Source organism: Nyctereutes procyonoides, unplaced genomic scaffold (genome assembly GCF_905146905.1).
Source record: "Nyctereutes procyonoides isolate TBG_1078 unplaced genomic scaffold, NYPRO_anot_genome, whole genome shotgun sequence".
NCBI classification, from domain to species: Eukaryota; Metazoa; Chordata; class Mammalia; order Carnivora; family Canidae; genus Nyctereutes; species Nyctereutes procyonoides.
The window spans coordinates 35,532,257-35,553,520 of record NW_026575051.1 but is presented as its reverse complement, the minus strand read 5'-3'; the positions used below and the strand labels follow the sequence as shown (position 1 = coordinate 35,553,520).

General features: G+C 44.0%; 2 protein-coding genes and 1 pseudogene across 3 annotated transcripts in view; 1 reads left to right on the top strand and 2 right to left on the bottom strand.

Moving 5' to 3' along the window:
- The window catches only part of LOC129513094 (oocyte-expressed protein), a 31,761-nt gene that overhangs the window by 8,927 nt on the left and 1,570 nt on the right, over positions 1–21,264 (top strand). The window contains exon 3 of one of the 2 annotated variants that reach the window (XM_055330802.1): positions 10,684–11,534. The exons of the other annotated variant lie outside the window; for it this stretch is intronic. Coding sequence (XP_055186777.1) covers positions 10,684–10,778 — 95 coding nt within the window. The 3' untranslated portion in view covers positions 10,779–11,534. Of the gene's footprint in view, positions 1–10,683; positions 11,535–21,264 lie in introns of those variants that run through there. 2 annotated transcript variants of the gene reach the window in all.
- On the bottom strand, positions 4,891–6,349 carry KHDC3L (KH domain containing 3 like, subcortical maternal complex member). The gene is made up of 3 exons (XM_055330316.1): positions 6,160–6,349; positions 5,603–6,010; positions 4,891–5,564 (listed from the first exon to the last, which is right to left on the bottom strand). The coding sequence occupies exons 1-3, from the start codon at positions 6,326–6,328 to the stop codon at positions 4,891–4,893; spliced, it is 1,251 nt and encodes a 416-aa protein (XP_055186291.1). The 5' UTR covers positions 6,329–6,349.
- Positions 15,708–16,495, bottom strand: LOC129513093 (40S ribosomal protein S4, X isoform-like; annotated as a pseudogene).

Genomic DNA, 21,264 nt, shown 5'->3' with positions numbered 1-21,264 from the left:
AGGGAGGAGCAAGTTCCATGTAGGGAACCTGTTGTGGGACTAGATCCCAGGACCGCAGGATCATGCCCTGAGCCAAAGGCAGATGCCCAACGGCCGAGCCACCCAGGTGTCCCTGAAAATTTATTTGAGAAAATTAGCTTTATTCCTTTACCTGACATATCTATAGCTAAACATAAAAAGGACAAAGCCTAAAATCAGTGACAATACTTGAAGGAGGAGAGGGAAGGAAGGAGTAAGGAATAAACAACTCAATACATAGAGATGCTACCTTCTCATATAGCAAAGTCCAAGTGTTGATTGATGTGGTCACTTCTCAGATTAATCTAAAAACCTAATGTAGAGGCACCTGGTTGACTCAGTTGGTTAAGCGTCTGCTTTTAGCTCAGGTCATGATCCCAGAGTCCTGGGATTAAGCCCTGCATAGCACTTCCTGCTCAGTGGGGAGTTTGCTTCTCTCTCTCTCTCTCTCTCTCTCTCTCTCTCTCTCTCTCTCGGGCTCTGGTCTGGGATTAAGTCCTGCATCAGGCTCTCTCATGCTCTCAAATATAGATCTTTTAAAAAATAAAATTAAAACTTAATGCAGTTCCAATTATAGTCACAACCACTTTTTTAGGGGGTGATAACTGTAAGGTAAGAGTTCTTATGGGATCCCTGGGTGGCGCAGCGGTTTGGCGCCTGCCTTTGGCCCAGGGTGCGATCCTGGAGACCCGGGATTGAATCCCACGTCGGGCTCCCGGTGCATGGAGCCTGCTTCTCCCTCTGCCTATGTCTCTGCGCCTCTCTCCTCTCTCTCTCTCTCTCTCTCTCTCTCTCTCTGTGACTATCATAAATAAATAAATAAAAAAAAAAGAGTTCTTAAAGTCTGATTATACAGGTGCTCCAGAAGGACCTGGGAAGGCTGTAAATAAGGTTTTTCCTGGCTGTCTGGTGAAAAATTCTCATGAGGTAAATAGTGCAGACATGTATTAACTAAGTTTAAGGTACTAGCATAAGTATACAGGCAGACATAGAGATAGCCTGTTACATATGCTCCACAGCTAAGTTCTCAAGATTTTCCAGAGAATCCACGAAGAACTGAAGTTGTATTCTTTTATACCTTTAGTTCACTCAAAGATGCTATCCGTGCTAAACTACTTGTTGGGGCACGTGAGTGGCTTAGTGGTTGAGCATCTGCCTTTGGTTCAGGGTGTGATCGCGGAGTCTCAGGAGTGAGTCCCACATTGGCCTCCACACAGGGAGCCTGCTTCTCCCTCTGCTTGTGACTCTGTCTCTCTGTGTGTCTGTCATGAATAAAAAACAAAAACAGGGATCCCTGGGTGGCACAGCGGTTTGGCGCCTGCCTTTGGCCCAGGGCGCGATCCTGGAGATCCGGGATCGAGTCCCACCTCGGGCTCCCGGTGCATGGAGCCTGCTTCTCCCTCTGCCTGTGTCTCTGCCTCTCTCTCTCTCTCTCTCTCTCTCTGAATATCATAAATAAATAAAAATTAAAAAAAAAATAACAAAACAAAACAAAAACCAACTATTTGTTGTCAACAAGTTTATCCTGCCCCCAAAATGTGTGAGCAGGATTCACTGTTCTCAGGCTGTCTCTGCAGTTTTCTAATTCCCTTGCTTTTAAATACTTTTGTTTTTGATGTTTCCTCATGTGAGCTCTGGATTATGTATTTTTAACAAAAATGCTAGATAAATCAGGAGGCACCTGTTTTGTTTGTCCCACTCTTAGTGATGTTTAAAAAGGCCTTGTTTTGATCAAGTTTGTGAATTTGAGAGATTCTGCTAAGTAGTGCCAACCTGGCTTAACTAACGTGGAGCTGCAGGAAGATCCTAGATCCTATCAACAATTAACTTTTTCCTTTTTTTTTTTTTAAAGATTTTATTTATTCATGAGAGACACACAGAGAAAGGCAGAGACATAGGCAGAGACACAGGCAGAGGGAGAAGCAGGCTCCATGCAGGGAGCCCCATGTGGGACTCAATCCCTGGTCTCCAGGATCAGGCCCTGGGCTGAAGGAGGCGCTAAACCGCTGAGCCACCGGGGCTGCCAGAACTTTTTCCTTTGATGCCTCTAGCCAGCCTATTAAAAAATTGTACAGAATGATCTCTTTACTAACTCTCAATAGGTTTACATGCAAAAATATCCAAATGTCATTGTTTCAAAATTTCTGCAGTTTCACCTTTGTTTCTTTTTTAAAAAAATATGTATTCATGAGAGACAGAGAGAGAGATGCAGAGACATAGGCAGAGGGAGAAACCGGCTTCATGCAGGAAGCCAGATGTGGGACTCGATCCCAGGACCCCAGGATCACGCCCCAGCCAAAGGCAGATGCTTAACTGCTGAGCCACCCAGGCATCCCAACCTTTGTTTCTTGACAACCTCGGGTCTCCGTTTCCAAACAGTTTTCCCACCTAATTCACTACCTAAATTATACTCTTTCATGCAGATATAATGTACATGTAATTTAAAGAATGAAATAAGCACTCCAGTGTCCCTTAATAGAACAAACTCAGTATTTTGGAAGTATACTCCTTTTCCCTTAACCAATTTTCTATGTTTTTGAGTAAGTTGCTTTATCTGCAGGAAAGAATATCCAATGGAAAAAAGACAGTCTCTTCAAAAAATGGTGTCGGGAAAACTGGACAGCAACATACAGAAGAATGAAACTGGACCATTTTCTTACACCATACACAAAAAATTCAAAATACATGAAAGACCTAAATGTAAGACAAGAAACCATCAAAATCCCAGAGGAGGGGATCCCTGGGTGGCGCAGCGGTTTGGCGCCTGCCTTTGGCCCAGGGCGCGATCCTGGAGATCCGGGATCGAGTCCCACGTCGGGCTCCCGGTGCATGGAGCCTGCTTCTCCCTCTGCCTGTGTCTCTGTCTCTCTCTCTCTCTGTGACTATCATAAATAAATTAAAAAAAAAAAAATCCCAGAGGAGAATACAGGCAGTAACCTCTTTGACCTTGGCCATAGCAACTTTTTGGGTTTATCACCAGAGACAAGGATAAAAGCAAAAATGAACTGTTGGGACTTCAAGATAAAAAGCTTCACAGAAAACTCGTTTCTTTCCAGAGAAGGAAATAATCAACAAAACTTAAAGGCTGACTATGGAATGGGAGATATTTGCAAATGACATTTGTAATAAAGGGTTAGTATTCAAAATCTATAAAGAACTTCTCAAAACACTCAAAACCAAACCAAAAACAAACAAAAAAAATCAAGAAATGGGCAGAAGACATGAATAGACATTTTTCCACAGAAAACATCCAGATGGCTAACAGACATGAAAAGATGCTCAACATCACTCATCATCAGGGAAATGAAAATTAGAACTACAATGAGGGCAGTTGTAAACTCAACTTTGCATTTTATTTCCCTTGTAAGTGCTTACTTAAAATTGGAGTGATTGGATAGCCCAGGTGGCTCAATGGTTTAGCACCACCTTCGGCCCAGGGCATTGTCCTGGAGACCCGGGATGCAGTCCTACATCCGGCTCCCTGCGTGGAGCCTGCTTCTCCCTCTGCTTCTCTCAGTCTCTCATGAGTAAATAAAATATTTTAAAAATCTTTAAAATAAAATAAAATTGGCATGATCATCTATTAGTGGTGACCAAAGGGCATATGATAGATATACCACTCCCTTGGTCTTTAAAGTTAGATTTCCTTGAAAAAAATTAAGATTTTTGATAAAGAGAAAGAGCAAGGGTGGGGCGGAGAGGCGCAGAGGGAGAGGGAGAAACCGATCATTCTGCTGCTTTGCTGAGCATTGAGCCAGATGTGGAGCTGGATCCAAGGACCTGGAGATCCTGTCCTCAGTGGAAGGCAGACGCGTAACTGAGCCACCCAGGTGCCCCGGTTTCCTTGAATTTTGTAAGTGAAAATTCTCGTTACACAAAGATCACTGCATGTTGTTTTTCTGTCCTAGCACCCAGCTGTTAACAGTTTGCTTCCTTCTGCTAGCTGGGCACTGGCGTCCCACCTGCCAATAGAGCAGGAAGCCAAACAGGATAAAGTGCTAATTATCACTACAAAGGCAATCATAATATATAAATATATTAACATGTGATTAACTTTACAGTGTTATCTGTCAAATACTTTCAGTTGAAAAAAAGTGGCGAAGAGGGCTGGCCATCATCCTGCGCCAGGATTGCCTGCTGCTGCTGCAGTTACTAAGGGAAGAATCACCAGCACTGCTAGTGTCTCACTTGTGGCAAACCTCACTGAAGGTCGGATGACCTCTGCAAGACTTGAGGACAATAGGAGGGCAGTCCTGGCTCTTTCCTCCAATTTTTCCCTTCCTGGGTCAGGTGTACCAGCTGGGAAGTCGCTCACTGCTTCCAGTACTATGATCTAGCCAGCCGTGTGGATTGGATTGGAACCAAGTTTTCTCACCCTGTATCACCTAGAGTAGAAACACCACAGGCTTTAAGAAGTTTTCAAAACAACAACAACAACAACAAAAAAGTTTTCCAGTGGGATGGACTCGAGGGGCTGGAGAACCCTCTTAACCAGCAAAACCAGATTATTGTGGTTAAAGAGCACAGGGGAAGCACTAGCTAGTGGAGGGGAAGAGTGCTGCCTAAGGCGGCCAGAAATCCAAGAGGTTTCACCTGCCTCTGGGTGGAGAGGAGGGCAGATACTGGTTGCTGGAGGAAAGGCCTCTCCCTCCCCTTTTACCTGCCAATTAACAGACGCTAGAGAAATTCAATTCTTTATTAGAACTCTTTAGATCAGTGTTTGCAAACATTTAACATGGGGGCAGGGACCAAAATCACCAACCATTCCTTCCCCAGCTTCTGCCAGAAGCAGCAAGACTTAGATGAATGGAGCACTAGTAAGGTCTTCCACTTTATCCTTGCCTGGCTCCTGCTCCCGGGCCCGAAGTACTTTCATAACCCGGTAACCACACCCTGGGTAGCGTCCGGAGATCGTTGGGTCGCCGCCTCCCGGGCCACCGCGCAGGGGGACCGCTGGGTCGCCGCCTCCCGGGCCACCGCGCCGGGGGACGCCTGGGTCGCCGCCTCCCGGGCCACCGCGCCGGGGGACCGCTGGGTCGCCGCCTCCCGGGCCACCGCGCCGGGGGACGCCTGGGTCGCCGCCTCCCGGGCCACCGCGCCGGGGGACGCCTGGGTCGCCGCCTCGCGGGTCGCCCTCGGGGACCGCTGGGTCGCCGCCTCGCGGGTCGCCCTCGGGGACCCCTGGGTCGCCGCCTCGCGGGTCGCCCTCGGGGACCCCTGGGTCGCCGCCTCGCGGGTCGCCCTCGGGGACCCCTGGGTCGCCGCCTCGCGGGTCGCCCTCGGGGACCCCTGGGTCGCCGCCTCGCGGGTCGCCCTCGGGGACTCCTGGGTCGCCGCCTCCCGGGCAGCCCTCGGGGACCCCTGGGTCGCCGCCTCCCGGGCAGCCTTCGGGGACCCCTGGGTCGCCGCCTCCCGGGCAGCCTTCGGGGACCCCTGGGTCGCCGCTTCCTCGCGCGCAGCCTTCGGGGACTCCTGGGTCGCCGCCTCGCGGGGAGCGTCGAGGGTCCGCTGGGTCACTGCATCCTGGGCAGGGGCCTTCTCTGAGCCTGCAAGAACAGTGTGGAGACTACCTATGTCCCCATACTCTTCCCACAAAAGGATTCATCGGTATGGGCTGGGGGTTGGGGTCCGGAACATGAGAGTACCGGATCAACTTGGCCTTGTAGATCCCTTTGCAAGAAGGAATCTTTCTCCTGGATGGACCAAAAGGATGATGAGACTGCTACCCAGTGACATCCAGGAAGCATCAAGATCCCTCCCAAGGAACCCCACGGCAAGCCCAAGGTGCCCCCTAACTTACCCAGTTCCGTTCTTTGTGCCCGGAGTTGGCGATGATAGTCAGCTAAATTCATGATCATCTTGGATACATCTTTCTGGTAATCAGGCCGACCAAATATAAAGATCTCGGCCTCGCCCTCGGGGTCCCACTGATTAACGTGGAGTAGGGTCTGCGACACACACTCCACGTGCGGAATGTACTCTGCTCCTCGGCCTGGGAAGGAAGCAAAGAGGCTGTGAGGGGTGGGAGTTGGGAGGGGAAGGCGGCGGGAGGTGGCCGCGCTGGATTGCAGCGAGGGCCACTGGAGAGGCTTCCCTGGGGGAGTGGGAACCGCACTGGCCACCCCTCTCAGACCCACTTACCGAAGATCGCTTCAACTAGCCATGCCTCGAGACGAACTGTCTTCGGACTCTTAAGGTACTCAATGTGGAACCAATAGGGCCGCTTGGTGAGGTTACCGAGCACCGTGAATAGCGTCCCCTCTCTCTGCTCCAAATGCACGAGCGTCGGAAACCGCCTGGGAGTGGCCATGCTGCTGCACGCCTTGCTGTGCGGCTGCCAACCCGAAGGCCGGGGTTGGGACCAGCTGCAGCAGTTGCGGCCTGGCCAGGGCCTTATTTCAAGGGCTTTTGACAGGCCCCTCCCCCATCCGCGCCCTTTTCATTGGATTCCAGCCCTTGCCTCCCAAACCCGGAGGCTGGGGCTTCTTCCGGAGATGCCCGAGAGCACCTGGTCGAGCACCTGGGCGCTCTACGTGGGACCACTGCTCTGGACCCTCCCATTTCCCCAGGCGCTGGGAGCGCCCGATTGGAAGCTCTGTTTGGAGAGCTGGCCTCAGGGAGGGGAGGACGGCCCCAGAAAGGTAGGGAAGATCCGACGTGGAGACCACACCTTTTAGAGAAGCAAACCGATTTGCGCGAAGGCACAAGTGCTTTCCAAAGGTTTTAATGCGACCAGCATTCCTGAGGCGTTGGAATGACTTTTTCATGGGAAACCTAATGAAATACATCGAAAAAGTAAAAGCTCAAGGAGTTAAAAAGGTCTTCAAGGGCTAAACTAAGTCCCACTTCCTCCTGAACCCTGACCACTGAGTTCCTTCCCCGGAGGCCATCACATTTCAGTTTCTTCTGTAACCTGTCCCAGACAGCTGAGCACACCACCCAGCACCAAATGGTCTATGTGGCTTGGACACCAGAGGGGAATCCATCGAAACTTTTTGGAAACTTTTTTGGATCCACTGAAACTTTTTAAAATTCTCTAACACAATTTCTGTGTCTTGTTTTTTATGATCTACCTTAACGCATTATCCATTAACTGCTACTCAGGAAGGTAAAGCTATATTGCTCTTGAATCAGTAGTTGAGGTGTTAGGCCCAGACCCAGCAGTGAGAGATCCCCAGAACTCAGGCTCATCCTTGTATCCTCCATAGGAGTTCTTTTTTTTTTTTTTTTTTCTCCATAGGAGTTCTGTAGGTCAAAGAAATACGTGAAAAATTTATAGGTATCTGTTAAGCCAAAAGTCTTGAGACCGGGGATCCCTGGATGGCTCAGCGGTTTGGCTCCTGCCTTTGGCCCGGGGCCTGATCCTGGTGTCCCGGGATCAGTCCCGCATTGGGCTCCCTGCGTGGAGCCCGCTTCTCCCTCTACCTGTGTCTCTGCCTCCCTCCCATTCTCTCTCTCTCTTTCTCTAATAAATAAATAAAAATAAAATCTTAAAAAAAAGTTTTCTTTTTCTTGATGTCATTAATCACTTTGTTGTTCAGGCGCTTTTCTTTTTAAAGTGCTTATTTTTCAATGTATTCCTTTATCTCCACACTCACCAACTGTGTAAATTTCTTCTCTGTACCTTCAAGCACTGCAGGGACTGTATCATTTCATCTTGACAGTATCGCCCCTTCAGTCTTAACTGCTCAAATCCAAGCTAGTTACTTTCAGACCCACCCTGCTGTGTATTACTAAAGTCCTTCCTGGTGTTGGATCCTGGGCTCTTTGGATCCCATGACTTCCTTTCTTTTGTATGTGTGCATGTTTGGTTTTGTCCTTGTTTATTTTGTTTGTTCAGTAGATTTTACAGTAGTAGCAAGAGCATTTAGGCAGAAATTATTAAGTTGATATATAATCATCTCCAAGAGGATCCTCATGGTTTTTACCATACTGATCTTTCCAACTTTGTTTCTGGTTAGCTTCCAGGAATCTGAGGATGAGATAGGTGAATTGCAGGAAGGAAGAAGAAAATCAGAGGCCGAGTTGTGGGCACAATTAGTTCTGGCTAAACAAAGAAATAGAGATTGCAAGTTGATAACGAGACTGATGACACGTGAACAAGAAGAATTAAAGGCAGTTGTGGCAGTAGATGCTGATGTCTAATGTGCCAGGTTTATTAAAATGAGAAATATTTTTTTTTCCGCTGGAACTTAAGAGCTGTAGGCAACAACAACAACAAAAATAAGCTTCAGGTGAATTTTTGAAATAAAATGTTTTCTTACCTGGAACCAAGGGGAAAGGTAGTTTAGAGTTTCGAAGTTCACTTAGATCTGCTATCTGTTTTCTAGCTATGATGTTCCTATAATTTTCAAAGGCTAATTGTTTTGACAGATAGTCTCATTCTACAGTACTTTAAAATTATGTTTATGACATATACAGTTATTTCATTATTGTTTATTGCCTCTTCAGTTTTGGAGTCTCATTTAGATTAAAAAATTAGCTTTAAAAAGGAATCTTCAGTACTAAAAAAGTTAACCCTTTTCATTGCTCTTTACTATTTGCCTTAGCCATTTTTTTTGTCTGTGTCTGGGGAGTGTATGGGTTGGGGAAGGTAGTAGGAGACTTCAGATAAGAGGTAAGGAATTTTGACTCTCAGTGATAGTTTACACTGGCCTTACTTACCCTGGGCTTCATTCAGCCTGAGAATCCAGAGGTTGTCTCACCAAGTTCGTGGTATTTGAGGCAATGGTTTCATTATTTTACTTCTCTTCAGAAAGAGACTTCCTTTCATTCCAATGGAGCCAATCTATTTTATTTTTTTAAAATGTTATTTATATTTTTAAAAGATTTTATTTATTTATTCATGAAAGACACAGAGGGAAGCAGAGACACAGAGGGAGAAGCAGGCTCTCTCAGCAAGGAGTCCAATCAATGCAGGCCTCTATCCCAGACCCCAGGATCATGCCCTTGACAGATGCTGAACCACTGAGCCACCCAGGCGTCCCTTAAATTTTATTTAAATTTAATTAATTAACATATTACACATATGTGTATTATTGGTTTCAGAAGTAGAGGTCAGTGATTCATCAGTTTTATATTACACCCAGTGCTTGTTAAATCACATGCCTTCCTTAATGCCCATCACCCAGTTACCCCATCCCCCCCACCCTCCCTTCCAGTGACCCTCAGTTTGTTTCCTATGATTAAGAGTCTCTTGGGGATCCCTGGGTGGTGCAGCGGTTTGGCGCCTGCCTTTGGCCCAGGGCGTGATCCTGGAGACCCGGGATCGAATCCCACGTCGGGCTCCCGGTGCATGGAGCCTGCTTCTCCCTCTGCCTGTGTCTCTGCCTCTCTCTCTCTCTATCATAAATAAATAAAAATTAAAAAAAAAAAAAAAAGAGTCTCTTATAGTTTGTCTCCTCTGATTTTGTCTTGTTTTATTTTTCCATCTCTTCCCTTATGATCCTCTGTTTTGTTTCTTAAATTCCACATATAAATGAGATCATATAGTTGTCTTTTTCTGACAAATCTATTGTTTTCTGAGGAAGAATGAATATTTTGAGGCCTTGCATGTTGAAAAATATTTTTATTCTATCCACACAGTAAATTGGACTTTTGGCCTTAGAATTCTTGATTGAAATAATTTTTCCCTCAAAACTTCATGCTTTTGGGCACCTGGGTGGTTCAGTCAATTAAGCATCTACCTTTGGCTCAGGTCATGATATCGAAGTCCTGGGATTGAGCCCCATGTCGGGTTCCCTTCTTAGTGAGGAGCCTGCTTCTTCCTCTCCTGCTGCTCCTGCTTGCTTGTTCTCTCTCTGTCAAATAAATAAAATCTTTTTTTATAAGATTTTATTTATTTATTTGAGAGAGAGAGAGAGACAGGCAGAGACACAGGCAGAGATACAGGCAGAGGGAGAAGCATCCTGGGTGTCCAGGACCACACCCTGGGCCGAAGGCGGCGCTAAACCGATGAACCACCCAGGCTGCCCAAATAAATAAAATCTTAAAAAAATAAATAAAAGTTGTCAGCCAAAATTAACCCTGAGAGATTAAAATATCCAATTATTTCCCTACTTAATAGAGATACTCAATGCAAAAGGACATAAACATTCTCTAAAAAGAAAAGCAAATGAATTAAACAATAAGGAAATAAAGCTGGAGTGACAATGTTTAAGTAATATCTAGTAGACTTTAATGTGAATGGGATTAAGCAGGAAAAGATCTTTATGTGAGATCATGTTAATCATGTTGTCCATAGTGTTCCCTTTAAGTCTCTTAGCTATCCAGCTTTCATTACCAATAGAACGCAATGGTGTATGGCTGCTAGAAAGGCGTCCCAATATGGCAACTGAAATTCAGATAGATTTTGAAATTTTTAAATTCTGATTTCATTGTTTGTTTAAAGATGTACTTATTTATTTGGGAGAGAGAATACAAGCAGAGAGGAGGGGAGAATATGAGCAGGGAGAGGAAGAAGCTAACCCCCCCATGAGCAGGGGACCCAAACAACGCAGGGCTTGATCCCAGGACACTGGGATCATGACCTGAGCTGAAGGCAGATACTTAACCGACCGAATGAACCAGGCATCCCCCACTGATTTCATTTTTTAAATTAAACCTTTTTATTTTTGGATAATTGTAAATACACATATAGTTGTAGAATTTTTTTTTTTTAAGTAGGTGCCACACTCATGGAATCCAACATGGGGCTTGAACTGACAATCCTGAAATCAAGACCTGAGCGGAGATCAAGAGTAGGTCCCTCAATGGACTGAGCCACCCAGGTGCCCCCATAAACAATTGTAATAAAAAAATACAGAGAGCTCCCATGTACTCTTACTCGGTTTCCTCCTATGGTAACATCTTGCAAACCTATAGTACAATATCGCAACCAGGATATCAACATTGATGCAGTCAAGACACAGAATGTTTCTATCATGAGAATCCCCCATCTTGCCCTTTGCTAGCCATACCCACTTCCTTTCAGTCCCCATCCCCTCTTTGATTCTAGCAACCACTTCTCTGTTCTTCTGTTTAATAATTATGTCACTTCAAGAATGTTATATAAATGGAATCATATAATATATAAACTTTTAAGATTGGCATTTTTTCTCCCACTTACTATTATTCTGTGGAGATTCATCCAGGTTGTTTCTATTAACTGTTTTCTTTTATTGTTGAGTAATATTCCATGGTAAGCTATATCACAGTTTGTTTAACCATTCACTTGTTAAAGGACACGTGTGTTGTTAACAGCTTTTTGCTATTACAGGTAAAGTTGCTCTGAACCCTCTTGTGCAAGTTTTTGTGTGGACATATGTTTTCATTTCTCTTGGGCAAATATGTAGGAGAGTAATTGCTAGGTCATGTGTAACTCTAGTTGTTTGAGGAACTGTGAGACTGTCTCTAGAGTTGCTGTATGTACCATTTTACCTTCCCATCAGCAATGTATGAGTGATTTGGTTTCTCTGAAACCTCACTTTAGGGTTGTCCCTATTTTTAATTTTAGTTATTCTGATAGTTGTGTAGTGATATTGCATATAGGTTTTAATTTACAATTCCCTAACAGCAAATGATGATGAACATCTTTTCATTATTAGGCATCTGTATATCCCATTTAGTGAAATATCTCTTTGTCTTTTATTTATTGTCTAATTGTATTATTTTTTACTATTGAGTTTCAGAGTTCTTTATGTATTCTTGGTATTAGTTCTTTGTTATATATGTGGTTTGCAAATATTTTCTCCCAATTATAGTTTGCCTTTTCGTCTTCTCAACAGATTCTAAACAAATGTTTTTATTTTAGATGAGATCCAATTGATCAATATTTTTCTTTTTTTTAAAATCCAACTTTAAAAAAAAAATAAAATCAACTTTTTTTAAAGTTTTTTTTTTTAAGATTTCATTTATTTATTCATGAGACACACACACACACAGAGAGAGAGAGAGAGAGAGAGAGAGAGAGAGAGAGAGGCAGAGACACAGGCAGAGGGAGGAAGCAGGCTCCATGCAAGGAGCCTGATGTGGGACTCGATCCTGGGTCTCCAGGATCACACCCCAGGCTGCAGGCGGTGCTAAACCGCTGTGCCACCCGGGCTGGGGCTGCCCTGATCAATATGTTCTTTTACGGAACAAGCTCTTGGTGATAAATGTAAAGACTCTTAGGTTAGCCCTAGTTCCAAAAGATTTACTCCTGTATTTTTCCGTAAAGGCTTTCTGCCTGTAAATTTTATATTTAATCTGCCAATACTACATAGTCCTTGATTACTATAGTTATATAATAATGGTTAAACTTAGGCAGACTGATCATTTTCCCCCTAAAATTGTTTTAGCTATTCTGGTTTCTTTGCCTTTTTATATAAATTTATATAAATATAATAATTTATATAAATTTAAAAATAGTCCAGTATCTACAAAAAAATCTTGCTGGCATTTTGATAGGGATTGCATTAAGCTTGTATATCAATTTGGAGATAACTGATAGAGATCAGGATGGAAGCAAAGGGGCTTACTCATCTGGGGAGGTATGGAAGCATCTGAAATGGAGAGAAAGTTGTTGGAGGTTAGACTTGAGGCTTCACAACCCCTTTGGAAACACACTACTTCCTGGAGGCTGAGAATGTAGGTGGATCCAGAAGGCACAACACTCTTTGGAAGTTGCTAATTGATTTCCACAGGCCTAGTGATGCCCCACAGGTGTGTTTTGTTTTACTCATACCATTTCTTCTTCTAACTTTTAAGTCAGGCTACATTATAGAAATGGGAGATTTCACATAAAAATCAGAATCGGGCAGATCTGGGGCTCAGAACCCTGTATGGCAATTGACCAATTGTAATTAATAGTCTCTTTTTTATTTGGGGACTGGGAGGAGGGATCTGGGGGAGTCAGGGATAAGGCAGGCTGTTTAAAGGATTCTCTCATATTGAAAAGGTATGGATTCCAAGATGTTAAAATGGCATGTATTGTTATACAGAGCTTGAAAGCACTCATTAGAAAACTTGCTAATTACATTTCACTTTTCTATTTACTGGTTTTTATCTTCTGGATGTGATTTTAAATAGATAGTTGAGGTATCCACAACCTTGCTATCCAGAATTGATCTGTTAACTAGCAGTATCAGCATTTCCTGGGAAACTGTTTAAATGAGGACTCTTAGGCCTGCCCCAGACTTAGTGAATCTGCATTTTAACAAGATTCCCAGGTAACTGTTTTATACATTTAAGCTTGAGATCCTCTCCTCTCTAATATTTCAGGGTGTATTACCTAAAAATCCAGGAAACAACAGATTCTAGTTGGCTGGAGTATAAATTTTTTTAAAATTTATTTTATAATTTTTTTATCATTTTATTTTTTTCATCATGATAAGTGTACTCTTTAATCCCCATCCCCTACTTCTCTCACTGCACCCCAACTCCCCTCTGGTAACCATCAGTTTGTTCTCTACAGTTAAGAGTCTCTCTCTTTAAAAAAAAAAAAAAAGTCTTTTCTTCCCCTTTTGCTTGCTTGTTTTGTTTCTTAAATTTCACAGATGAGTGAGATCCTATGGTATTTGTCTTTCTCTGACTGACTTATTTTGGTCAGCATTATACTCTCCAGCTATATCCATGTTGTTGCAAGTGACAACATTTCATTCTTTCTTATGGCTGAATAACATTCCATTTTGTGTGTATATATATATATCACTTCTTTATCCATTCATTTATTGGTGGTTATTTGGGCTGCTTCCATAGTTTTGCTGTTGCAAATAATGCTTCAATAAACATAGGTGTGCATATATCTCTTTAAATTAGTGTTTTTGTATTCTTTGGGTAAACACCCTGTAGTGCAATTACTAGATCATAGGGTAGTTCTGTTTTTTTTTGTTTTGTTTTGTTTTGTTTTGTTTTGTTTTACTTTTGAGGAACCTCCATACTGTTTGCCACAATGGCTGCACCAATTTGGATTCCTGCCAGCAGAGCAAGAGGGTTTCTTTTTCTCCAAATCCTTGCCAACACTTGTTGTTTCTTATGTTTTTGATTTTAACCATTCTGACAAGTGGGAAGTAATATCTCATTGTAGTTTTGATTTGCATTTCCCTGATGAGAGATGTTGAGCTTCTATTCATGTGTCTGTTGGCCACCTGTATATCTTCTGGGAGAAATGTCTGTTCATGTCTTCTGCCCATTCCAAATTGGGTTATTTATTTTTTTGGGTGGTGAGTTGTATCAGTTCTTCATATATCTTGGATACTAAAATTTCTTGGATATGTCATTTGCAAATATCTTCTCCCATCAGGAAGGATGCCTTTTAGTTTTTTTTTTTTTTTTTTTTTTTTTTTTTTTTATTTATGACAGTCACACACACATAGAGAGAGAGAGGCACAGACACAGGCAGAGGGAGAAGCAGGCTCCATGCACCGGGAGCCCAACATGGGATTCGATCCTGGGTCTCCAGGATCGCGCCCTGGGCCAAAGGCAGGCGCTAAACCGCAGCGCCACCCAGGGATCCCATGCCTTTTAGTTTTATCGATGGTTTCCTTTGCAGAAATTTTTATTTTGATGGAGTTCTAATAGTTTATTTTTGCTTTTATTTCCCTTGCCTCAGGAGACATACTAGAAAAATGTTGCTATAGGGACACCTGGGTGACTCAGCGGTTGAGCATCTGCCTTCTGCTCAGGGCGTGATCCCGGAGTACCAGGATCGAGTCCCACATTGGGCTTCCTGCATGGAGCTTGCTTCTCCCTCTAACTGTGTCTCTGCCTCTCTTTCTCTCTGTGTGTCTCTCATGAATAAATAAAATCTTTAAAAAAAAAAGAAAAATGTTGCTATAATTGATGTCAGAGAGATTATTGCCTGTGCTCATCCCAAGGATTTTTATGGTTTCAGGTTTCACATTTAGGTCATTAATACATTTTGAGTTTATTTTTGTGTATAGGGTAAGAAGGTGGTCGTTTCATTCTTTTGCATATTACTGTCCAGTTTTCCCAACACTTTGTTGAAGAGACCATATTTTCCCCATTGGATATTGTTCCTGCTTTGTTGAAGATTTTTTTTTAAAGATTTATTTATTTATTTATGATAGACATAGAGAGAGAGAGAGAGAGAGAGAGGCAGAGACACAGGAGGAGGGAGAAGCAGGCTCCATGCAGGGAGCCCAACATGGGACTCGATCCCGGGACTCGATCGCAGGACTCCAGGATCGCACCCTGGGCCAAAGGCAGGCGCTAAACCGCTGAGCCACCCAGGGATCCCCTGCTTTGTTGAAGATTAACTGACCATACAGTTGTAGGTTTATTTTTGAGTTTTCTATTCTATTCCATTGATCTATGTGTCTATTTTTATGCCAGTATCATACCATTTTGATTACTACTGCTTTGTAATATAACTTGAAATCTGGAATTGTGATACCTCCTGTTTTTTCTTTTTCAAGATTGCTCTGGCTGTTCGAGGCCTTTTGTGTAGTTTTATACAAATGTTAAGATTTTTTTTTGTTTTAGTTCTGTGAATAACGCTGTTGGTATTTTGATAGGGATTGTATTGAGGCATTTTATTTTTAAATATACTATTTTACAATAAAATAACTACTGAAGTCCAGCACAAAAATTCTTCCCAATTCCAGCACCCAATCAAGTGATTTTTTTTCTTTCTTTTTTCTTGTCTTTTTTTTTTTTTATTATCTTCAATTAAGTATAAAGAGCTTCAGTCACATTACTTGGAGACCATTTTACCCACTGCTCTGTTTGGCTGCCAGTCTATTGTCTCTCTCTTCAGCAGTGGTGAGGTAGATACACTTTCTAAAGGGAAGAGAAATTCATGGTTTATTGCCTTTGGCAATAACAAAAGTGTTGGGGAGCTACATAGCAAAGATATTGCCACTGGCATCTTTCACATGAACTACATGTAGAAACAAAACAAAACAAAAAAGGATGTCTCTATTGGTGATCACACCAATTCTTCCCAGGTTAGCACCTCTGGTCACCATATAAAGATTACCAGTATTAAACTTGATGAAATCAGTAATCTTTCCAGTCTATAAGTCAATCTAAATGGTGTCATTCACCTTGATAATGGGATCAGGATAGCTGATACCGTGAGCATCATGGCTCACCAGATGAGGGATTCCTTTTGTTCTTACAAAGATCTTTCTCACTTTACACAATTTATACTTGGTCTCCTTAGGTGTAATCCAATGAACAGAAAAGCAATCCTTGCTGGAAGTTCTCCCCAATCTTATCAATGCTGATGACATCCATAAAACCAGCAGGATAGGTTACTATGAGTTTGGACCTTGCCATCATTCTTAATAAAATGTTGTATCCAGATCTCCTTTAGTACATCTTCTGCTAGGGCATACTTAAGTTTGTTCCTTAGGAAAATGATGAGAGGAAGACATTTTCTCAGATTATGGGGACCAGTAGATGAATGAGGAGCAAACACACTGGTCAATTTATCCAGCATCCAGTGGTTTGGAGCTGCTACATGCTTCAGAAGCTTCTTAGGACCATAAGCCATGGTTGTGCTAGGCATGAAAAGAGTGTGGTTTTGTTTTTCAGATGTTCAAAGGACATTTTTGAAAAGCAATAGATTAATAAATAGCCAGAGTATTAAGAATTCTCCTGTCCTTTCATCGATAATTATTTCTGTGGGTCTCCATTTTATATAAATGAGATACTCTTAAATATGGTTAATGAGCCAAATGGTCTTCTGGTTTATTCAAGGCAGTATATAAATGGAAGCCAACAAAATCTAATAGTAAATTTGGATTGAATATTTTATATCAATTCAATATCATAATAGAAGCAACTTAAAATCTTTTGTAAATAAAATATAAATAGGCAGAGTATCATCTAGTCTATTGAAGAGTTCCCAGTATACTTACTCTGTGTCCTAGCTTGGTTGTCCTTCCCCCCAAATTTGAAGGTGTGGATGCTTGGAGTCCCCTCCCCCATGGGTTACAGTGAGAAGTCAGAAATAGGGTATTGCAAAAGTCAAGGAAGGATACAAAAGCAGAAGTCCTCCTTCAGCAAAGTGTCAGTCAGTGATTGTCGTTGCTCTGGGATCCGAAAGAAGCCTTGAGGTTAAGCTGTCTGAATAATTTAGGCCTCCAGGAAAGGGCAGCATTTGCTCTGAGATATAGTCTTTTTTTTTTTTTTTTTTTAAGATTTTATTTATTTGAGAGGGAGAGGGGAAGAGAGAGAGAGAGGGAGAGAGATCATGAGCAGGGAGAGGGGTAGAGAGAGAAGTAGACTCTCCACTGAGCAGGGAGCCAGATGAACGATTCCATTCCAGGACCCTGAGATCATGACCTGAGCTCAAGGCAAATGCTTAACACTGAGCTACCCAGGCACCCTGAGTCTTGGTGGGTCACCAATCCCAGGTTTCCCCAGAGCCCCACGAAAAGAGCTTATCTTCCCTCGGACCACTGCCTGGGTAAAGCTGAGGCTGGGGCAAAAGTTGAAATGGAAGTGGATGGGGAAATAGAGGTGGATCCTCCTCCCAGGGTCCCCTTGCTGAAAATACTCTGCAAATGCCAGTCGCATCTGCAGCCCGCACACCTGTGGGTCTACAGGTGACACACCTCCAGGTGTTGCTGCTGGTACGCATTTTCCATGTAAGAAGTGGTCCAGGACCTTTCCCTGGGGGTGAACCTTGCATCTGTGCCCCTCATTGCAGTCCTTCCTGAAGTATCAAACTGAGCTTAGGGCCAGGCTCTGTGGGCTCCATTCTGCCACCCTTTGGGACCCTGACCAGCAACCCTCCTCTTGTCAGCCGCCCTGTGGGGGATGCATGCGGGGCTGAGAGCCTCTGCCCTCTCCCTGAGCGTGCTCTCCTTGGGCTCTTTTGTACTTGAAAGTGGCAGACATGCTGGGGACAGAGACATCGCTGCCTGTGGCACAACAAGCTAGTCAAGCGGCTGCTGCAGATTGTGGCCGGCAGGCATATCCACAGCCACTTCCCATGTGAGGGCTTGCAATGTGAAGCTTCTCTCTGCTCCCCAACCCTGCTGCCCTGTGTTGGCTCGAGGTCTGGCCGGACACTGTCTTCAGAAGCTGAGGAGCTGGAGACAGGAAGCAAATCCAAAGGCAGCTGCCTGAAAGGGGTCGTTGGGCCCCAGCTGGGGTGAGGGAGGCTGTCCTTATAGTGACAAAAAAACTGCCAGCCTGGAGCCAGCCAGGAGTGACCCGGGTGTACACCCAGAGACAAGTCAGGACTTCTTGACTGAAGCCAAGAAGCGAGGGAGAATTGCCTGGAGGCTTGGTTCTGCTGTGGATGTTTTTATAGCCCCCAAGCAAAAGTTCCTGAGGTTGGGCCATGCTTCCCCCTGTGCAACCCTTGGAAAGGCTCCAGGAGATGGGCAAAAATCTTAGCCAAGGGGGCAGAGAGAGGGAGGAGAGGATGGACTGGTCAAGCTTATCTGGGCTGCGGTGACAACTCTGGCCTTGGGAAACCATTTCCTCCAAACTTGTGTAAAATCCCATGCTGAGGATCCCACAGAGATGCTGGCCTTCAACAGCCTTTTCCTGAGAAAGGCAGGGGTGGAATGAGTGTTAATGGGACTACATTTTCTGCTGCAGCAACCCTAGGATTCTTTGTTTTTTTTTTTTTTTTTTTTTTTTTTAAATTTTTTTATTTATTTATGATAGTCACAGAGAGAGAGAGAGAGAGGCGCAGAGACATAGGCAGAGGGAGAAGCAGGCTCCATGCACCGGGAGCCCGATGTGGGATTCGATCCCAGGTCTCCAGGATCGCGCCCCGGGCCAAAGGCAGGCGCCAAACTGCTGCGCCACCCAGGGATCCCCGCAACCCTAGGATTCTTAAGCCAAGATGAGGGTCATCTTGGACAAAGTGGAGGGGCTTCCCAACAGTTCCTGGATGGTGACCAGATAAAGGCCACTGTGTGTTTTTAGGTTGGAAGGTGTGACCCTGTGAAGACTGGTTGCCAACATCTACTCTGGTGTCTCCTCCAGCCCATAGTGGCATGCTTAGCAGTGGGTGGCGAGAAGCCTTTGGATCCAGGTCCAGGTGTAGCTGACTAGAATGTGCTGCCAGTTTCCAAAAAGCTCAGAGAACAAGCCCTGGGTACCTCTGACACATCTGAATTTTGGCACTTGGCACTTACCAGCTTTGCCTCTGATGTCCGTGGTATGATACAGGACATTCATGAGCCCTCTGCAAACCTCTTTTCACTATGCCATCCAACAGTCTAAGTACTCAAAAGTGGGAGAGAGAGAGGTGATGGCGGGTGTGATTGTGGTGATGGCCTCAGAGCCTCTGGATGGGGTTCCCACCTGATTAAAAGGAAAAGCTGCAAAGAGGTAATATTTGGAATTGAGTGAATTTTCTGTGTCTTCATTTCATGCATACTCAGAAAAGTTATCTGGGCCAGGCTGGGACGCTAAAGGGAGACATATAAACAATTGCATCCTGGGAGATAACAAAATTACAGTAGATATCGCTCAAGCAAGAAGGAGTTGGTAGTGGCACAATTTTGAGGAGGGGCTAAGGAGAGGGATCTAACTCCCCTTAGTAAATCACACTACTACTAGCCAATCAGACCCCCAAACCAGCAGTTTGTGAATCTACAATCGAAATGTGTAAATGAAAAAGCAGTGAGGCCTCCATAGTCACTTATCCCAGGGGCCAGGCCTGGGATTACTGGGAACTCATTGACAGGAGTGGGGAAACCAGTTCTTATAAGCTGCTGTTGTGACATGAGTTTTTTTTTTTTTTTAATTGCTGATTTAATTGTGCATGAGTTGTTTTTTTTTTGTTTGTTTGTTTGTTTTTTAGAAGGGACATTAGTCATTACCATTTAATATTTTTTGATGGTCATACTTTCTGAACCAAAAATTTAAATCGTGGTTATTTATCTTCTAAGTCTGTAAAGTTTTACAAGTTTGAAATAAGTTTGTATAGTTATGAAGGCTTGTTTTTAATACCCCCCAAGTTGGATATAATTCCCGTGCCCCTCTGCTTTAAATACTATATTGATGGGGTGCCTGGCTGGTTTAGTGGGTGTAGCATGCAACTCTTGATCTTGGGGCCTTGAGTTCAAGTCCCATGTTGGGTGTGGAGATTCCTTAAAAATAGAATCTTTAAAATATATACGTACTATATTGAATTTCCATTCAAAGAAATGGTGTGTAGGAGGAGGGGGGGGAGTGATTTAAAAAGCATGATAAGGAAATTCTCACTGAGGAGATAGGTTATACTTTTTTTCCCTCCAGTAAAGTTACTTTTTATTAGCTATCTGACACACAATTACATCTTCTCCCTTCCTCTAAAATTCAAAACCACGGGGGTGGGGGTGGGGGGAGTGCTGGCTGGCTTAATTGGTACAGCATGGGACTCTCCATCTCACAGCCATGAGTTCAGGCTCCACTTGGGACTTCAACTCAGGACCCTGAGATTATGACCTGAGCTGAAACCAAGAACTGGATGCTCCACTGACTGAACCACCTCGGCGCCCCAAGAACCCAGTTTTTTGCCTGAATGTGAAGAAGTTTGCCTCAAGAGATAGTCATAATAGCTGATGGGATTGTATATTACCAGAACATGGTCTTGGTAAAAGTCAGCTTCATTTCCACATCTATGAAGCCATAAAACATTGAAATCACACTCTCATTGTATGAATCTAGTGCATCACCTCAAGCAGTATGTTTTTTAAATGAATAAACTATTTGGAGGCTGAAGTCTGGTCTATACAGGAGTGCCGGGGTGACTCTTTTTCTGGCGTAGGTCATGATCTCAGGGTCCTAGAACTGAGGCCCATTTTGGCCCCATGCTCCACAGGAAGTCTGCTTGAGGATTCTCCTTCTCCCTCTGCCCTTACCCATGCTCCCTGGCTCTCTCTCAAATAAAAAAATTTAAAAAAAGAAAAAAAAAATCTAGCCTCTACAGTTTGGACCCAAGTGGCCAGGTGGGGGCACACATGAGTTTTGAAATCAGGATAGATTTAAAGATTCCAGACTTAGTGGCTTCAAGGAAGGTGAACAGTAAGGGCAGTTTAGCGACCCTATCACGTTCCTTGCAGATAAGGAATTTCCAAATTTCCTTTTCACCTTTATTAAATGGCAGTTATTACTCCTGCGTCCTCGGGGGTTGTAGGCGTCTGGGCGAAGCGAAGCCTCGGGGTTTGGCCCCCCTCAGGCCCACGGGAAGTGGAACCCTCCTCTGGAACCTGGAGGCAGGCACTCGATTTGGCAGCTCCCTGGAGATCTCTCACCCTGTGGCCTTGCACTTTCGTCTTTCCGGGGTTCTGGCCCAGTCACTCGTTCCCA

Excerpts from the sequence above, each read along its gene's own strand:
- KHDC3L (XM_055330316.1), bottom strand. The coding sequence starts at position 6,328 with ATGGCCACTCCCAGGCGGTTTCCGACGCTCGTGCATTTGGAGCAGAGA. Across the intron at positions 6,011-6,159 it reads GCTAGTTGAAGCGATCTTCG|GCCGAGGAGCAGAGTACATT; the intron begins GTAAGTGGGTCT and ends CTTCCTTCCCAG. Across the intron at positions 5,565-5,602 it reads TGAATCCTTTTGTGGGAAGA|GCTCAGAGAAGGCCCCTGCC; the intron begins GTATGGGGACAT and ends CTGTTCTTGCAG.